This window comes from Gopherus flavomarginatus, chromosome 21 (genome assembly GCF_025201925.1).
Source record: "Gopherus flavomarginatus isolate rGopFla2 chromosome 21, rGopFla2.mat.asm, whole genome shotgun sequence".
In the NCBI taxonomy this organism is placed as follows: Eukaryota; Metazoa; Chordata; order Testudines; family Testudinidae; genus Gopherus; species Gopherus flavomarginatus.
This window is the reverse complement of record NC_066637.1, coordinates 453018-472039: the sequence shown is the minus strand read 5'-3', so window position 1 is coordinate 472039 and position 19022 is coordinate 453018. Positions and strand designations below refer to the sequence as shown.

Genomic DNA, 19022 nt, shown 5'->3' with positions numbered 1-19022 from the left:
TGTGGAATGCTCAGCTGCAGCATTAATGAGGATAAAGACAGATATATAGAATGCTCCACATTTGTTCATAAAAACGTATTTCAAAAGTTTGACCCTGTTAACACACACAATTGTAGGACTGGAAGGGACCTAGAGAGGTCATCTAGTCCAGTCCCCTGCACTCATGGCAGGACTAAGCCCACGTCCAGACTAACCCGCTGTATCGGCGGGTTAAAATCGATTGCTCGGGGATCGATACATCGCGTCCAGACTAGATGCGATATATCGATCCCCGAGCGCGCTTACATCGATTCTGGAACTCCATCAACCCGAACGGAGTTCCGGAATCGACATGGAGAGCCGCGGATATCCATCCCGCGCCGTCTGGACGGGTGAGTAACTCGATCTTAGAAATTCTACTTCAGCTACGTTATTCACGTAGCTGAAGTAGCTGAAGTTGCGTATCTAAGATCGATTTTCCTCCCCTAGTCTGGACGTGGCCTAAGTATTATCTAGACTATCCTTTACAGATGCTTGTCTAACCTGCTTTTAAAAATCTCCAATGACAGATTCCAAAACCTCCTTAGGCAACTTATTCCAGCGCTTAACTGCCCTGACTGGAAGTTTTTCCTAACGTCCAACCTAAGCCACCCTTGCTGCAATTTAAGCCCATTGCTTCTTGTCCTATCAGAGGTTAAGGAGAACAATTTTTCTCCCTCCTCCTTGTAACAACCTTTCATTACTTGAAAAGTTATCATGTCTCCTCTTGGTCTTCTCTTCTCCAGACTGAATAAACCCAAATTTTTCAATCTTCCCTCACAGGTCACATTTTCTAATAATTTTTGTGGACAAATTCAGAATCAATAGTATGTTGACAACTCCCATCTTAACATTTGTCTTTCTACAGAGATGACCAAGATCTCATAACGCCTTGAAGAAAAATAGATTAACAGATTTTAAGGCTAGAAGAGACCATTAGGATAATTCCATCTGAACTCCTGCATAACACAGACCGTAGTACCTAATGCCCCAAAAATCTGCATCAGTCCCACAACTTCTGCTTGAGCTACAGAGAGCATATCTTTTAGAAAAGTCTCTAGCCTTGATTAAAAGACTTAAATAAATGGATGAAAAGCAGCTGACTCAAGCCTAAACCAGGGAAGACAGAATTGATATTGGTAGGAAGAGACAGACATTCTGGAGAGGTGACTGAAACCTTGTCCTCAATAGAGGATAAAATTCTAAGTCATCTACACATCAAGGAGGTGTGCATCATACTGTACTCTTCTCTGTTGCTGGACAACAGAGACTGAAACAGTGATGAGGATGACCTTCTCCCATCTCCAGGTGGCCAGAATATTCTGCCCTTTGAGACAATGACCTTTCCGTCATGATCAATGTCTTTCCTCTGTTCCAGTTTAGATTTCTGGTGGTGAAAATGAAGGCATTATGGACATTCAACATGTATAACATATAGCCACTGGCAAATTAAGAGACTGAGAGCACATCACTCTAAGCACCACATGATCCACTGGCTCCCTATTTATTTCTGGGTCCACTTTCTATTAACGTCATACCAAATTGAAAGCTTATGCTCAAATAAATGGGTTAGTCTCTAAGGTGCCACAAGTACTCCTGTTCTTTTTGCAAATTGAAATCTATAAATCCCCTAAAACACATTTTGCTACCTTCACACTGTGTAGTACCTTAGTATTGCTTTCAATGGCATTACTTAATGTGAATAAGGGGGCAAAAGTAGGCTGTGGTATTAGAGATTGCCTCTTCAGCTCCTATCCACTGAGAACATTGCATTCTGGAAGAACTTTGCAATTGACAGAGCCAAGATGAGACTCTTGGGACCCTGGAACAGAGTTTTCTTGATGGTCATTTAGATTGCAATCTCTGTAGGGCGGGAATTTTTTTAATTTTATGTTGGTATAGTGGCAGCACAATCTGGCCCCAATCCTAACTGGAGCAATAGCACTGTAATATAAATAAGAAGTAGTAAGAAGATTCCTTACAGTGGAACTCATAACTGCAGGAGATCAAACTGAGTGTTTTCAGAACACAATGCAATTTTTGGAGAAAATGTCCCACTGTCCTCTATAACTACAATTTTTTTTCACATGACCAGATACTGAGAATAAGGTGGGAAAAAATTAGGAAGACGACGAATAGAGAAAAACAAAATGAAAGAAGCATGGAGGGTCAGGTCTCTTTGGAGAGGGTCAGGATTGGAGACGGTCAGGTCTCTTTGGACAACTTTAGCTCCTAGATATCATGGCATACCCTTTATTCAGTTACTACAAGCCATGGCCATGGGAATGCTAGAAATAGAAAGATAACTAGTATCACATTAGCAAAATATACATGCAGGAAAAATGGATAGAGCAAGACGAACAAAGTAGAGACTTTCTAATTTAACAGTCTTGGCTATCATTTTTAATTTTTTTCCTTTGGGAAGTCAACTAAGTTCCAAGGGGAAACTGCATCGTTTGTTGCAGCAGGTGATGGTTTATTGGACCAGGCCTTAAATCTAGGTTTTGTTTTTCTTTTTTCTGAAGAGGCAAGCGAGTAGCTGACTGAACTACTGTGCAAGCTCATTTCAGGAAAAGCTGCATGAGAAGGGGATGTTTCATGAAACCCAGGGAACAGAAGGCTCATTGTTCCACTTTGAGGATTTTTCTTCATTTACGCTATCCCCTTGATGTGCCTAGCACACCTGGATTGTCCATTGACACTAATAAAGGTAGTTAATCCTGCTTTAGACTAGATAAACTGTTGGTCTCCTAGCAGATTGGCATGCATGCAACTCGGGGGTACTTTGAGAGAGGCTGGATATTTTAAGAAAACACCATCTTCAATTTCTTGAATTGACCTTGGTTTACAATTTCCTCTACTCAGCTGCAGTTTATAAAGTCATATTTTACAATCAGCAGCCTTCACTAGCTGCTAATGTCCTGAGAATTGTCCCCTATGGCAACATTAGCTACGACTTTTCTGAACATAAGAACTAAAATGATTAAAGTTTCTAAATTTCAGGTTTAGTAATAATGCTCTTCTATTTCAATAGCTCCTTTCATCCACTAGGATCCCAAAGTACTTTACAAATCTGGGTGTGATCCTGCAGTCCTTACTCAGGAAAATCTGTTGAAAGGCACCATACTTAGGAATCACTTCTCTATCACTGTAGGAAACACAGCAACACTACATAACATGGTAGGGCAGAGAATGAAGGACAACACAATATCCAGTTGAAATTCACAGAGAATTTTGATGGGCAAAATAATCTAGGTTAAACAACTGTTTGGTTTTTTTTAAACAAAAAGTACCACATCAGTTTTAATGATCCCAGGTGGCCAGGACCTAAGTTTTATGTCTCATCTAAGAAATACTGTTAAAGGGTTTTTAATATTGCAATAGGGTGTTTTGAAATATTTTGACATTTATAATTACTATTCACAACTGAATCCACATTAATCAACAATGCTAGAGAAAGATGGTACAGTAAATGTTTAAAGAGGTTATTAAAGAAATAGATCAAATAATTCTCAAACTTCTTGCAGGTTGTTTGAGTTAACACTTTTCATTATGAACTAGTTTGTATGTTTCCAGCTGGTTTATGAGTACACACACACACACTTACAGAAAGGTCCTCTGGAATTTAATGGACTATATATGGAAAGAAAATTATATCCCTTCTACAGATTTCTATGAAATAATTAACAAACCTAAATTAAGGTTAGCATTTTATATTAAGTTCTGTAGGTAGTTCTAAAGTCGTTTCTGTAGAACCTATTACATTTTTATAGAATCCTATTTGTTAAACCCTACTAAATTCTACAGGATTTTTTTTAAATAAAAGTACGGAGAGCAACAGATACGATTTGAAGTTTATGTGCTTATCTCTTTCATTCATAAGGCTGTGGGAAGGGACAGTGCCCCCCTCCCAACTTGATAAATTGGAATAAATATTAAATGAAAAGCCATGTGTTAAAAATACCCTTACACTGTTTCTGTGCCACAGCTATATGCTTAACTGAGATGACAACTGTCACCTAAATTAGAAGGCATCACCAAAGACATATGTGTAACTATTTTGCTACCTCCAAACCTGGCTGCTCCTCTCTCATGATCGGTCCTTGAATCCTCTGTTCAGTGAGGTCTGTCCCAACAGACAGAAAGCAATTTGTGTTTCTCAAATTGTCTTTCTATCATTTGCTTCCACTGTAGCTTCAGTTCTCTGCTTTTCCTTTCAGGCTTATTTCTTTACTCAAATCCAGTTACTGACTTCTTCCTAGTGAATATTGCCAGATAACAAACACATATTTCCTGGAATTCTCTCTAGTTCCTAATTTTACTTCCAGAACTGTTTTTTCTTTTCTGTGTTCAACTTTATAACCATTATTAGTTATTATGAGGAAATGCAGAGATTATGTATTGATGGCTCTGTAGATTCATATTACCCAAAAAATCCAAGAAAGTAATTTCTGTAAGTTTCATTGCAAAAAGTTAGTATTTCTGCCCTCTAAAAATACTTAAACTATTTACTCAGCATCTTTCCAGAAACCTGTATTGTGACTCAATTAAGCCACCAGGGTGTGCTCACTCTCCCTTCTAAGTAATGGCAAATGCTTCATTAGGAGATTCAAGAAATTCCAATCCCAAGGCCCACAATGCAATGGAATATATATGCAATGTAATGTGTCTGTCCATCCAATCTAGAGGGGAATGTTATATTTCTCTTTACTGACCTCATCACAAAGGGGATGAGACATTTGTGAATTTCATATGCTTTGTTCATAGTAACAGTTGCTTTATCTTTGGAAAAACTGATTTTGTTCACTTAGAATAATTTGCTTTTTTCTCTATGGAATACAAATAATTTTGAAGGGTCCTCTGTTTTCTTCATGCTACTGAGACATTGAAAATGAGAAGTTTAAACTGTGGTCAGTAACCCAACAAGGGCCTAAACTCATGGGACTTAAGTATGTTGAGGATGCTCTCATTAAGGTCTGTCTCCTTTCTCCCTCTTTCAGTGATAGTGAGGAAAGCTTTGGTTTTCTTTAACTGTAAGAAGAAATAACCTAAGGGTTTTATTCTCAACTAATTTTCGGAAACTCTATGCTCATAAAGGTTTAATCAGTTAAACTTCCCCATACTGTGTTTCTTTTGTTCATGGAATGAGCTATTTATTAAGGAATTGGAAGAAATCCAAGGCTTAAAATGTCTAGTTAACTAATCAGCAACATAACAGTTACCAACCAGGAATGTAAATCTTAACTGTGTTGGGGCCACAGTATGTAAAAGTGATTTTATTTTTGGGAGGAGTTAGGAATCTCAAGCACTCAGGACCTCCTGGACTTTACCTACGTAGTAACTTGCTGAAAACTGAACTAGTTTCGGCTGGTACACCCTGCTGTATGTTTCATACATATCTATTGACTTTTTGAATGAGCGGTATGCTGCCTAATTTTACATTTAACAAGCCCTTACCTTCTGTACATGCAGCAGGTGAACTAAGGGAGGAAACCATCCTAAACTGTTTCTTTTGTTAATTTGCCATACACTGAGTGATGCCATAACAGAACACACTATTTGTTTTTAATGGTATGAAAAGGAAAATGCATGTCACCGGACCCCATCTGTTCCAGGGTTTTTGACAGTTCTGGCTTCACTGCCATGTAAAGGCTACCCTTGGGAGCCTTCCACTATCATTGTAGTAGCTTGCTTGGACACCCCTTCCCAAAGTTTCATGCAATGATAAATCCATACTGACATGGGAAGTTTTGTTGGAATTCTCAAGAATGTTGTAAAAGCAGAAAAGAGTCCTGTGGCACCTTATAGATTAACAGACGTAAAGGAGCATGAGCTTTCGTGGGTTAATACCTACTTCGTCGAATGCAAGAATGTTGTATCAATGTTCTTACATGGCACACTGGGATGTCTGTGTAGACAGACCCAATGGAACAATAATAATTAATGACATTGCGTTTCTACAGCACCTTTCATCTGAGGACCTCAAAGTGCTTTACAAATATTAATGAATTAGATATTAGTAGTGATGGCATTTGGAAAGCAGTGTGCAGTAAAACTATTTCAGCAAATAACAGGTTGGCCATTTCCTTGTATAAAGGCAAATGCTACACTCCTAGTACCAAATGTATGTGAGGGTATAAAAGGTAGCACTCACAAAATGGTATCCACCAGCAAGTGCTGCTAGCTTCTATCTGATCCAGAGAAAACTCCAAATAGTAAAATATACCTCCTGGAGGTAAGAGTGTCTGATCTCCTTTTGTAATATAAAGGCAAAAGGAATGATGAAACCAACTCTACTGTGCAAATCTGCAGTTGGTTTCTCTTTTGTTATCTTCCCTTTGGGGCATCCTATATAGCAGGGGTTGGCAACCTTTCAGCAGTGGTGTGCCGAGTCTTCATTTAATCACTCTTATTTAAGGCTTCGTGTGCCAGTAATACATTTTAACATTTTTAGAAGGTCTCTTTCTATAAGTCTATAATATATAACTAAACTATTGTTGTATGTAAAGTAAATAAAGGTTTTTTAAATGTTTAAGAAGCTTCATTTAAAATTAAATTAAAATGCAGAGCCGCCCCCCCCCCCCAGGATCGGTGGCCAGGACCCAGGCATTGTGAATGCCATTGAAAATCATCTTACATGCTGTCTTCAGCACACGTGCCATAGGTTGCCTACCCCTGCCGTATAGCTTTCCTTCAACGGAAATAGACCTCCTCCTTGGACTCTCATTCTTATTGGTGGATGGCTCTCTTATAGTCCTTATCACATAGGTCTGCGGCTATGGCACCATATAAATAAAGTTATTAATGGGGGGGGAGTGGGAGGGTTTTTAATCAAGTTAGTTGAATGCATGTCAGAAATAAAGAATTTCTCTAAAGATGGGTGTATGCACAAGCAAGTGAACGGTTTTACTTTATGGAAAGAGAGAAAACATGGAAAATTAAAGATGAGACCTAACAGAGAGAAAAATAGCAGTGAGGCAAGGCATTCAGTTGTGTTTGTGCACTGCACTATGGTGAGGTGCAGAGGGGGTTGGTATGCTGCACTGGAGTGAGATTCTGCAGGGCACTGCATTGCATGGGGGTCAGTTGTATTACAGGGAATGTAGTCAGTGATAGTACATTGCAGCAAGGTTTGAGCACTGCAGGAATTGTATTCTATTTACTGCTGGTGCACTGCACTTGGATAGCAAATAATTCTGTTATGAATGGAGCATTGCACTAAGGTGTGGTGAACTACACTGGGGACTGTGAGGTTACATGTTTCTGTTGAAGGGGATTTGAGTTATCTGAAAATCACTGCTAGGAATTAATCCCACCCAACCCCCAGTCTGCATATATGCATTAGGCAAAGAGTTGTAATGTGTACTTGCTTTGCATGTGGCACTAATAGCTCAGAGTGCTATTATCACAAACCAGTGCAAATAGAACATCTTTTAACTTCAGACTGTTGATTTTACCCCCAAACCCATTTCTGCAGTATCCTGAGAATACTCACTGTTTCATTTTTTAATCCTTGATAGTGTCTGAGCACCTTTGGCCCAGCAAAGGAGCATTGTGCTTGCTCCTGGATACATCCATGCAAGGTCTCCATCCATACCTTTATGTGGTGTTAGATGCTGCTTGTATTATTCAAACTGGGAGCACTGGCTTTTGGGAGTCTGAAAGGACAGGAAACAAGAAGGATGGGGGAGGAGTTGAGGAGGTGGAGTGAGAGTTACAGAGGGTGCAGCTGCAGCTTGGTAAAGAGGTTTCCAGTGTAAAAATAAAGTCCTGTTGAAGCTTGTTAGTACCTTGCCTGGTTGATACAGCATTTTGGTGATGAGGATGGATCTTCTGCCTCTGAAGCCACATGCGCCCTTTCTGCAAAGCCCAGGTGAGCCTCCAATTGCTTTTACTGCCTGGATCCATGTTTGAGACTTATCTGCTTGCAATCAGTGCTACAGAGATTTCTGAAGAAAGAAAGTGTGCTCTGCTAATCCACTGCCTTGGAGCAGAAGGGCAGAATGTATTTTGTACTTTTTCCCTTCAAGATGATAAATAAGAGACTGCACTCAGTGCATTAAAGAACTTTTTTGTGCCAAAAGTGAATGTAGTAGTTAATCGCTACAGATTTCACCAGCGTGAGCAGAAACCAGGGGAGATTATAATGCAATATATTGCTTCCCTGAGGAGTCTGATTGTAACTTGTGATTTTGGGAATATGGCAGATGAGATGATTAGAGACCAGGTCATTGAGAAAACAACCATGTTTCGTGTAAGAGAACACTTACTTCTAGAACCACAATTTACACTAGAAAAAGCAATAACCATTGCTACTCAGATTAAGTCAGCTGCAGCTGAAGCCAAAATAATGAGCAGGGATACAGGAGGCACAGTCCAGGCTGTGACTCCTTTGCAGAAGAAAGTTCACTATCGCTGCAGACAAACAATTGCAAAAGGAAGACTAATAAAAAGCCACTGAATCAGCAAATGCAAAATACAGTAAAAGAGTGCTTTCACTGTGGATCCCCACAACATCTTGCAATGTACACAGGATGTCCAGCAAAAGTAGCTCAGTGCAATAATTGCAGAAAGATTGGGCATTTTGCTAAAGTATGTGCAGTAGCCAGTTCAAGCAACAGGTGCATGCAGTTCCAATACCAGATGTTCCTGTGCTGGGTGTGGACAAAATCACTACTGCACATATTCCAGAACAGATAAAGTGCACTGTAAACGTTTCCTCCATACCCTCAGGCAAATCACACTCTATTCAGTTAATGTTGGACACTGGCTCAGCGGTATCTATACTACCTGATTCCATCTATTTGCATTACTTTAAAGATGTGCCTCTTACTGAACCCAAACTTCAGTTGGTGTGCTGTTTGAAAAAACATATGCCAGTACATGGCTGCTGCCAGCAATAGTTACTTTTGGTGATTGCTGAGTAACTGCAGAGTTCTACATTGTCCACAAAAGCACTCCTATCCTTGGCAGAGATTTATTGGCTGCTTTAAATCTCGGTAGTTAATGGACGAATTGATCTTCCTGAGCAAAGCCCTCTTGCAGAACACACACCAGTTTCAGCTGGGACCCAACACCAGGTTGAGGAGAAACTCGGCTGTGCTTATGGGGTTTATGCATAAAGTTAAAAGGTGGAATAATGTGATGCCTGTATAACAAATTACGGCCAGGGATGGACTTTCAAACTGAAGGGTAAAGAATGGTGTCCCTAGCCTCTGTTCATCAGAGGATGGAGATGGATGGCAGGAGAGAGATCACTTGATCATTGCCTGTTAGCTTCACTCCTCTGGGGCACCTGGCATTGGCCACTGTCGGTAGACAGATACTGGGCTAGATGGACCTTTGGTCTGACCCAGTACGGCCATTCTTATCTTATCTTAAGCACTCATAAAATCCCATGTCACTTGCCAAATGCATGATAAGACAGTAGTGATATGTACCCCTTCGTTACAGCCTGTTCCTCTTCCTGAATCTGCATGGGAAAAAGTGGTGATTGACATTGTAGGGCCCTTTGATACTGCTCCAGTTGACTGTCGTTATGCCATCACTTTAATAGACTATTTCAGTAAATGGCCTGAGGTAGCGTTTACATCGCAAATTCTTCTGCTACAATAATTAAGTTCCTCTCTTCAGTTTTTAGCACGGAAGGTAACCCTAAAGAACTGGTTTCACATAATGCTAGTCAATTTACTTCCCTGGAGTTTGAAACTTTTCTAGCAGAGAGGAACATTTTACACAGAAGGTCATCCCTATATTACCCTCAAGCCAATGGGGAAACTGAACAGTATAGCAGAAATTTGAAAGAGAGTTTGCAAACAGCTAAACCAGAAGGGCGATTGTGGATACCCTTCACTACTAATTTCTTGCAAGCATACCGGGCTACATGACATGCCACAACGCAAAGATCACCCGCAGAGTTACTGCATGGGAAACAGATGAATACTAAACTGAACATTGCTAGATTCTAAAAGGCACGACCTGATGCCCCAAATGAGGATGATGTAAGAAAAACAGTTGAACAGAACCAAGCAAAGTATAAGGCTTTCACAGACAAGCGGCAGGGTGCTAAGGAACCAAAGTTTGAGTGTGGTTCCTTCGTTAGAATATGAAAACCTGGAATCTTATGCAAAGGGGATCATAAATTCACAACTCCTCTTAAAATCATAGAGAAGAAGGACTTTACACCTATCGACTTTCCAGTGAGCGGGTATGGAATGCTTCTTGTCTTGCACTTGCCTATGCACCAAGAGGAAATTATGCCAACACCCAGTCTGCACTGGATGACTTCACCATAGAACGAACACAACAAGACATTGCACTGGAACTGGGGCTTGAGAGACGGCCTATCAGATCCAAACGACCACCTGCCTGGACTAGAGACTATGTTATGTAGTATCTACAGTGTTTTCAATATAATATTTTTGCCAACAGTATAGTGTCTTGTTTCATATTTGTTCCTGTGGTTAGAACAACAATGTTTATTTTATTTGGGAAAGTTTCTTAAGAGAGGAGGGAATGTGGTGTTTAGATGTGCTTGTAATTATTAGAACTGGGAGCACTGGCTTTTGGGAGTCTAAAAGGACAGGAAACAGGAAGGAGGAGGGAGGAGTTGAGGCGAAGTGAGTTACAGAGGGTGCAGCTGCAGCTTGGTAAAGAGGTTTCCACTGTAAAAAAAAAAGTCCTGTTGAAGCTTGTTAGTACTTTGCCTGGTTGATACAACACTTTATCAGTGGATCCACTCTCCTTTCTGAGCCACTTTAGAAGATAGTTAGGAACTGACTGGGTATGGCCTTAAATTTCTTTCTGCTATTGGGCCCGCAATATCTTTAACAAAGTCCTGATTACAGGTTTGTGGCAGTGGGCTTTGGGGGCTGTTTTCCATTTTACTGGATCATGACATTTAGTGATGACACCACTTATTGTTGGAACATACAAGAGAGTATTTAGTAGTGATAGTAATAGTGTCCACTCTTTCTGAGTCACCATGGTGATTACTATGCTTAAGAATTTGCGTGTTCAGATGACAAAGTTAAAAACTGTTGTCTCTACCCCATTTTTGCAATGTAAAAATACTTCAGGACTCTTATCTTCCTCATAACTCTATACACTTATAAACCATTTATCACCATATTATCTAATTCTGTTAGGGGCAAACCCAATGGTTATATATACTCCATATTTCTATAATTTCTCCGTCTCATGAACTCTGCATTAAGTATGTGAACAACATGGTTTGTTAATGCTGCTAATGACAGTTTCTGATTAGCAGTTTGATAGTGTAGAAGGAAGCTTTAAATTTCATATCTGGGTTATTCTGCAGTTACAGGGAAGCTTGCCTTTTAGTTAAAATTCACAGGCCATTTTATTATTACAAAAACTGGGAATATCCTGGACTCTCACTTCTGCTGAAGAGAATGACAATATCCCTGACCCAAAGTGTTGTAATTGCTGAAGATAGTAGAAACACTGTTTCTGACGCTCTACTTTGATTAGCCATGCTCCAGATTCATTACATCACAGTCAAATCGTTGCTGTTTATTCCCTAATTTTTACTTTCCTGACTCACTAATGGGGCAGATCTTTTCCATTTTCTAAGTACTGGCTGTAAGCAGAATTTTCGTGCTACACTTCTAGTCATTTCTGATGTCTCATGAATCTGAACAGCATTCTTAAGAGTGTTTGAAAAATATGCTAAAATCTCTTTTAAGATTGCGACATGATGAATTAAAGCCAATCTTTCTACCAGATTATAGTTCTTTAACATAGGAAGTAGAAAGCTTTATATTTCTGATCTCATTTCCCTTTTTAAATATAGGATGTCACATATATCTTATTGCACATTAATTCTGTGGATAATAATTTCCTTTGTGACCAAGCCTCTCTAAATAGTCATCTCCTTGTTTTGCAATACTGGCTGCTATAACATTTCTGAGCCTTGCATGGTTTGTTCATAGGAGATGTTGTCCCCGAACAGGGACTTGGTTTTATTTCTGAATCTTGGTAAGTGTGAATTATAGCTGGTTACTTCCTTAAGCAAAGATAAGCAGCTTAGCCATTCTTTACTCTTTCTTCACCTTCTTTTTAATGACAAGAAAGGCTGCCCATGGTAAGTCATCAGTGAAGAAAATTAATGAGAAATTGTCCCAATGATAAGAAATGGATACAATTTGTTCCCTGAGTACAGTTATGCTGCAACCCTTGGCACCTTTATCTATATTACCAGCCATGCACACAGACACTTTTACATTTCATTTGAAGATCCTTTTGCAGCGTAAACATGTTGTCTTTTTAGTTATTTTACATGCTCCCTTATAGGTTTTTTAACAAGAACGGAATCAAACCCAATATGGGACAATATAGCACAACCTTTCCTGACATCTAATAGGTAATACTGGCCCAACTCTGAAACCCACCTTTTTTATTGTTCATCAGCCTGAAACCACACCCATTTGTCTTAGCCTCAGACCTCAAAAGAAAAGAAAATGAGCCAGCTCACATACCTCTACCATAAACAAAATAAGACTGTTATAATACAGAGGATGAATTGTCTGTATCCAATTCAGGGTTTCTGTTTTAGTCCCATATTTGGGCAGCACCATCAGCCAGGATGGTGGAACAAGTCAAGACATCTGGAACAAAATCAATAAAGCCAGGAACACCTTCAGGAGCTTAAATACAGACTGGAAATCATCAAAATACAACACCAGAACCAAACTCAATATTTATCAGAGCTGTGTACTGTACTTTCAACACTGCTTTATAGTGCAAAGTGCAGGGAATGAGAAAGTATGACATGTCCAAACTGTCTTCATTCCATACAATTTACCTCAGAAAAATCCTCTGTATCTTTTGCCCCAGAACAATCTCAAACCAAGATCTGTTTACACAGCGCAGGCAAGAGGATCTGAGCACCATCATTGCAAGAGTAGCAATAAGATGGACACCTGAAGGCAGGTAAAAACTAGGTCGCTTGAAAACATGGCGAAGAGCTGTGGAAGCTGACCTGAAAAACCTGGGGCGGAGCTGAAAGGCTTGCCAGAAACAGACAGGAGTGAAGGAGCTTCATCACTGCCCTAAACGCCAGAGGTGTAATAGGAACATGATGATGATGATTCTATTGAGGTTCCTATACTGCATGTTTCAGTGGAGTATCCTAATGCCAATGGTCTCCAGATTTCATAAAATCCAAAGAATGCCTTTCTAGAGCAGAGCTCCCAGGCATACAGAAGGGAGTCCAGCATAGCAGATCTGCTCATGGACATTGATGGTGGAGAGATGTATTTGGCTGTTAGGTACCATGGTGATGGGAGCCATATAAGAACCTGAACAGAACAGAGCAGAGCCGTAACAAGGAATTTTTGCACCCGAGGCAAGAGCCGGGCTCTTTAGCAGCAATTCGGTGGCGGGTCCCTGAGCCCCTCTTGGAGAGAAGGACCTGCTGCCAAATTGCTGCCAAAGAATGAATGAAGCAATGGCAGCAATTCGGCAGCAGGTCCTTCCCTCCGAGAGGGACTCAGGGACCCGCCACTGAATTGCCGCTGAAGAAGCAGCGGCGGTAGAACTGCTGCCGAAGTGCTGCCGATCGTGGTAGAGCTCACCCCTCCGCTTTGCACGCCCAAGGCAAGTGCCTCACTTGCCTCCCCCCTTGTTACGGCACTGGAACAAAGTATACAGATAGTAAGATACACTCCCTAATCACATACAGGTCCAAGCTTATACTGCTCTGAAGTAAGGGAGATCAAACAGGGGCACCAGTATTATATTGAGGGAAATCATGACATACAAACACAGGTAAATACATCTTAATGGAACAGCTGTAGTGGTGGCAGGCCATGGTGTGCCATAATGGGGGGCTTTGAACACCATGGAGCAGTGGTGGGTGGAGGAAGTTACTGTAGCCATGCAAGAGAGATGACTGTGGACCTAGCCAATTGGTCTGTGAACTATGCACATCCATAGGCCAATAACCTGGCACAGGGAGAGTGCAGGTGCCCCTGGCTGTGCCCAGAGCCTGTAGCAATGGCAATAAGACTGGCTGTGCCAGTGTGCTGCTGAAACTTACCTTCACACAGAGCCCATAAGTCAGGCTTTGCATGTATGACTAATATTTCCCCATAATGGTCTTTAAGGTGTTCAGATAATCTGGATCAGCTGACACATCATATTCAGCAGTTGGTCCACAGAATTGAGTTCTGATACAGTACAAGCTTGCTGCCCAAAGGCTACATGGTTTGTGTGAGCTCTCTTATACTATGCACCTTGATTACATCTCAGATGTTTAATACTCATTAGTATTCTGTTACAGCGGACAATCTCTCTCCACACAGATCCTCCCATCATCTTCGGGTTTTATCACCAGATACAGATCTAACCGACCTCTTATATACAATTCAGGTCAGGCCTCTGTTTAAACCAGGTGTTTTCTTGCCTGAAGCGGACCCTGCTTGTTTCACAGATTAGAGAGCCAATATTGTAACAAGTAAGTGGGCAGGATCAGCAGAAAGTGGCACTGATGACATTAGTTTCCTTTTAGGATTAGGAGTAACTGTCTCTGTATTTAAGGAACATGTATACTTCACTGGCCCAGTGTAAGTGCATCCACAAGAATCCAACATGCATTGGGCAGAATCAGCAGGCTGCATTTCCAGTCTATTTATCCAGAAAACCCACAAAACAGAGGCAATACCTGGGTCAGGGAAGAAGGTTAAATTAGAGAGCAGCATAGGCAATTGTCTAGACAACAAATACAGACACACTTTAAAAGCCAGTCCATGTCAGGGAGTGGAGAATTTAGATTAAAAAGTAATTCTATTGATATGCTGCCTGGCTGGGTAATCACAGACTCAGACTTTTTCAGTCCTGGCATAAGCATTAACTCAAAGCAACAAAACAAAAAAGAACACAAAGAGCAAGATTTAGATTCTGTGAACAGCCTAGACCAGAATGGAGCTTTATAAATTATCTGCAGCCTGCAGCCTGTTGCAAAAAGATGGCTCTTGCATGTGATCTGAAAGGAGAGAGCTTCACAATCATTTTAAACTCTTCTAGGAGAGAATTTTGCAGTCATGGTCCAGACTCTGCCTCTGTTTCCTGATCTCTCAAGTCTCAATAGTTTTGTCTCTCAAAAAGTGAAGCTGTTGTAGGAGGTCATGGCTGTAAGGAGTCAGTCCCTGCAGTAACCTAGGCCTATCCCACAGAGAGCCATGAAAATTTTTCAGCACAATGACTATGAATTTGGTCAGATATTGGATGGGGAGCCAGTAAAGCAAGCAGATGACCAAAATAATCTGATGCTTAGCAAGTGCACTGCAGTATGGTGCACTAGGAGAAGCCCTAAATCCATTGAATTCATCTGGAGGCAGTGTATTGTGATAGCCAAGCCTAGGAGTCTCAGATCTGTATATTACACTGTGGCCATTGGTGGCTCCAGGCACCAGCGCAGCAAGTGTGCGCCTGGGGTGGCAAGCTGGACGGGGGTGGCCTGCCAGTTGCTGTGAGGGCAGCTCGCCTGCAGGCTGGTGATGGAGATTCTACGGCATGCCTGCAGGAGGTCCGCCGGTCCCGCAGCTTTGGCAGTAATTCGGCAGCGGGGACTCTGAATGCATGGCACCATCAGACCTCCCACGGGCATGCCGACGAATCTCCATGACCAGCGGACGGCCCACAGGCGAGCCACCGAAAGCCTCCTGACTGCCGTGCTTGGGGCGGCAAAAAGCATAGAGCCGCCCCATGATGGGGCACAGACTCCTGGCTAGCTGTAAAGGAAAAGAGCATTTCCAGTTTGGGCATCTGGGACGGGCATGAGCAGCGCATCTAATAGGCAGGGGAAGGCTGTGCCTCCCCAAACAGCCCCACATGGAGAGGGTGGGCCTGGGTCTCACTACCCTAGTCACAACCTGCCCTGGATGAGTACCCCAGTACTACTCACTGGCCACTAGTCCATACTGCCCTGATAGCAAAGGCTGGGTTATAGACTCTGGCCAGTAGGCCATACTGCCCCAATAGCAAGGGCCGGGCTACTGACCAAGCCCACAGGGCCACTCAGCCCCGAGACTGGGGGCAGTTCTACAGACTAACGGTGTGCTGTAATGCACCTCTCCATTGCCCCCAAAGGGTTATGAGGTGTATCAGCCCTGTGGCAGCATCGCACATTACCAATGAGGACCCCCAGAGTTGCAAAAACTATTTTCATAACTGGATAGCAGACTTGACTGAAAGTGCGGTGATGGTGCTAGCCAGATCTACTCCATGCAGCTTGTGTTGTTCATTTATAAAGTGCCATCAATGCACATGGCATGCTAAACTATGTTTAATAAACAGCATATAGAGTTTATAGCCTAATTGAACAGCAACTGCAAGGGCATGATAAACAATAAACCAGGATAAACGCAGGATGCTCAATGGGCATTATAGCCAGACAGTATCATGGATTAGGGGGGATTTATAAAAGCTGTTTGAACGAAAGAAGGAATGGGGCATGGCAGACATTAATTGGGAGAATGGTCCAGGTGCATAGAGCAGCATGAAAGAAGACATGAAGTTGGGAATGGATAAAGGAGCCAAAAGACATGGACAGGTGAGAAGCATGGAGGAAGTATAGTAAGCAGGAGAAGGTGTCAGAGGAGAGGAGGCCAAGATAATTCTCATTGTTTTATACAGAAGTAGTTAAGTGATTTACTCAAGGGCAGTGGCACAGCCAAAAATACAACCCAGGAGTCCTGACTCCTCTTCCCTATTCTAATCACTAGACCACACTCCCTTCCTTAATTAATTAACAGCCAGAGGGACAATAGAAGTTTGAGTGCTAGAATTTGTCTGGTGAAACCCATTGGCTCCTTCCTGGACTGAGTCTATTGAGATGGTCTCTGGGTATTTCATATTCTGCAGTGAGGAACAGAACAGATTATTATTAATGAAGTGAAGCAAACTATCAGGGGTGGCATAGTGGCAGTTTTTGTGCCTAGGCATGAAGAATAATGTTGTCCTTAAATGCAGAGGGGCCAGTTTCGACCTTGCAGAGTGTACTAACTTGCTGAGCATCGATTTCCTATCCCTTCCTCATTATCTCCTTTGTCCTCCATGCTTCCTCCTCATACTCCTCCTCCACTCTTGAGCACATATAGACACTGGAGGAGCAACTTGGTACTTATTTCTTATAGGTTAACAATGAGGAATTCTCTCCCTGGGTGACTGATTTCCAAGCAGTCTTGGGTATTTCTCTTTAAAACATAATTAGTCTATATTTGTTTTCCCCTATCTGATTGGCACTTTCTATTCTAATAAACCAACACCCACAAATTATGCAGCCAAATGGCCCTTTCAGTTAGTGCAAATCATCATTTACAGTCCAACAAACTTAGCTGATTATGCAAACCTGCAGTACATCCATAAAGCTTCTATCTTAGTTTGTTATGCAATGGTGAATCATGAAGGAAATGCAGAGTGTAATTAAGAACAGTGATGCAGAGATATTATCAGTGTGAAGCTAGAATCAAAGCATAAGTGATAATAATTATATTAAATATTAATAATCTGTATTAAATGTTTATTTCTATGTGTTATTTTCAGAAATTACTCAGATGATAAGATGTCTGCTCCACAAATGCCAGACTTGTGTTTGGACAGGCTAAAAAAAACTCCTGAAAATAAGTTGAACAGAGAGTCCACTATTGAAATAGTCAGGGGAATTGAAGTGGATAATTAAGTCTAATAATTTGGTACATGGGCTATTTCTAATCTTGGTGCCAAGTAACATTGTTCTTGTTCTTTCTGAGAGCACCAGGCTCAGCACTAATACTTCCAGGAAATTGTGCTGAGATATAAGACCTAGAAATACACCAGAAATATATCATCTTCTGTGCAGCAGAAGTGAGTTGGATAAGTGTTTTAAAGTTACCTCAAGACTAGGCCCTCACATGAAAGGAAACCTCTGTCTCTCTTTCCCTTCTCTTTTCTTTTTTTAAATCCAGCTGGTATAATTTTAACAATAACCTTATGCGCACACAGAACAGGCCTCTGAAAATATTTCTGCTGTGTTTAGGGCAGGGCTAAGGAGAGCTAGTTAGTATATATCCATAAGACTATACTGCCCATTCAATGGTGTATATTTCATGGTGCTCATCATTACTGAGGAGTAACTGGAATGCTATCTATTAGTTTGACTCGAATCCATGTTTAATCTGAAGACAAAAGCAGGAACAGAGCTATCTACAACGAAAGTGACACCAACCCAATATTAATTATCAAAACAAATGAATGTCTAACTAGTAAACCGTGGCCAGAGTTAAAGCTGTGGGTTAGTTGTTTGGGAGAGGCCTGGAGATATGTGGAGGATGAATGGAGGACTTGTTAGTGGAGGACTTGTCAGATGAGGACTTGTTAGTGGAGTGCAATGTGGTTGAAGACGAGCGGACTCACCCCTGTGGCGCCTCCTGCTGGTGTCTTCCAGGAATTAGCTCAATTCAGCTCTGGAGCTCTGCAAGCCGGTGATCCACCTGTCTGGCCCCCGTGTCCCTCCCTGAACCCGGAGCCCTTTTACATGGGGTGCTGCCCCCTGGCAGTAACCCCTTTCTCTCAGGGTCTCCCCTCACCGGGGAACTCCCACCCTCTATCCCCACCTCACTTCAGTGTATGGCTACCGCCAGTCATTGTCTAGCCCCACGCCCTGGGGCAGACTGCAGTATCTGCCTACTCATCACTGGTAGGGAGGGTTTGGACCTGCTGTTCACGTATCCGGGCGGAGATCCTCTGTGCGGCGTCCACTGGCTCCCTTGACACCTTCGAGGAGCAGTGGGCGCTGTCCGGCGTTCTCTGCTCGGTGTCCCCATCAGGCTCCCTTCTTATGACCCTTTGACTGCACTCCTGTCTCTGTTCTTTTATTAGTTGTCCCCTGAAATCAGTGGGGTTCTGAGGTCCTGTAGATCCTCCCCTCAGGGTGAGGGGGGAATCCTTTAGCATTGGGCAGGCTTCCGCCCTCCCACTTCCCAGAAACCCAATAGATACAG

General features: G+C 41.9%; 1 protein-coding gene across 1 annotated transcript in view; it reads left to right on the top strand.

Annotated features, from left to right (window-relative positions):
* The first annotated feature begins 7797 nt into the window (after positions 1-7797).
* Positions 7798-19022, top strand: part of SLC45A1 (solute carrier family 45 member 1) — a 201903-nt gene continuing 190678 nt past the window's right edge. Inside the window, exon 1 of the mRNA XM_050931827.1 lies at positions 7798-7891. Within this exon, the coding sequence (XP_050787784.1) occupies positions 7837-7891 (55 nt within the window). The 5' untranslated portion in view covers positions 7798-7836. The remainder of the gene's footprint in view (positions 7892-19022) is intronic.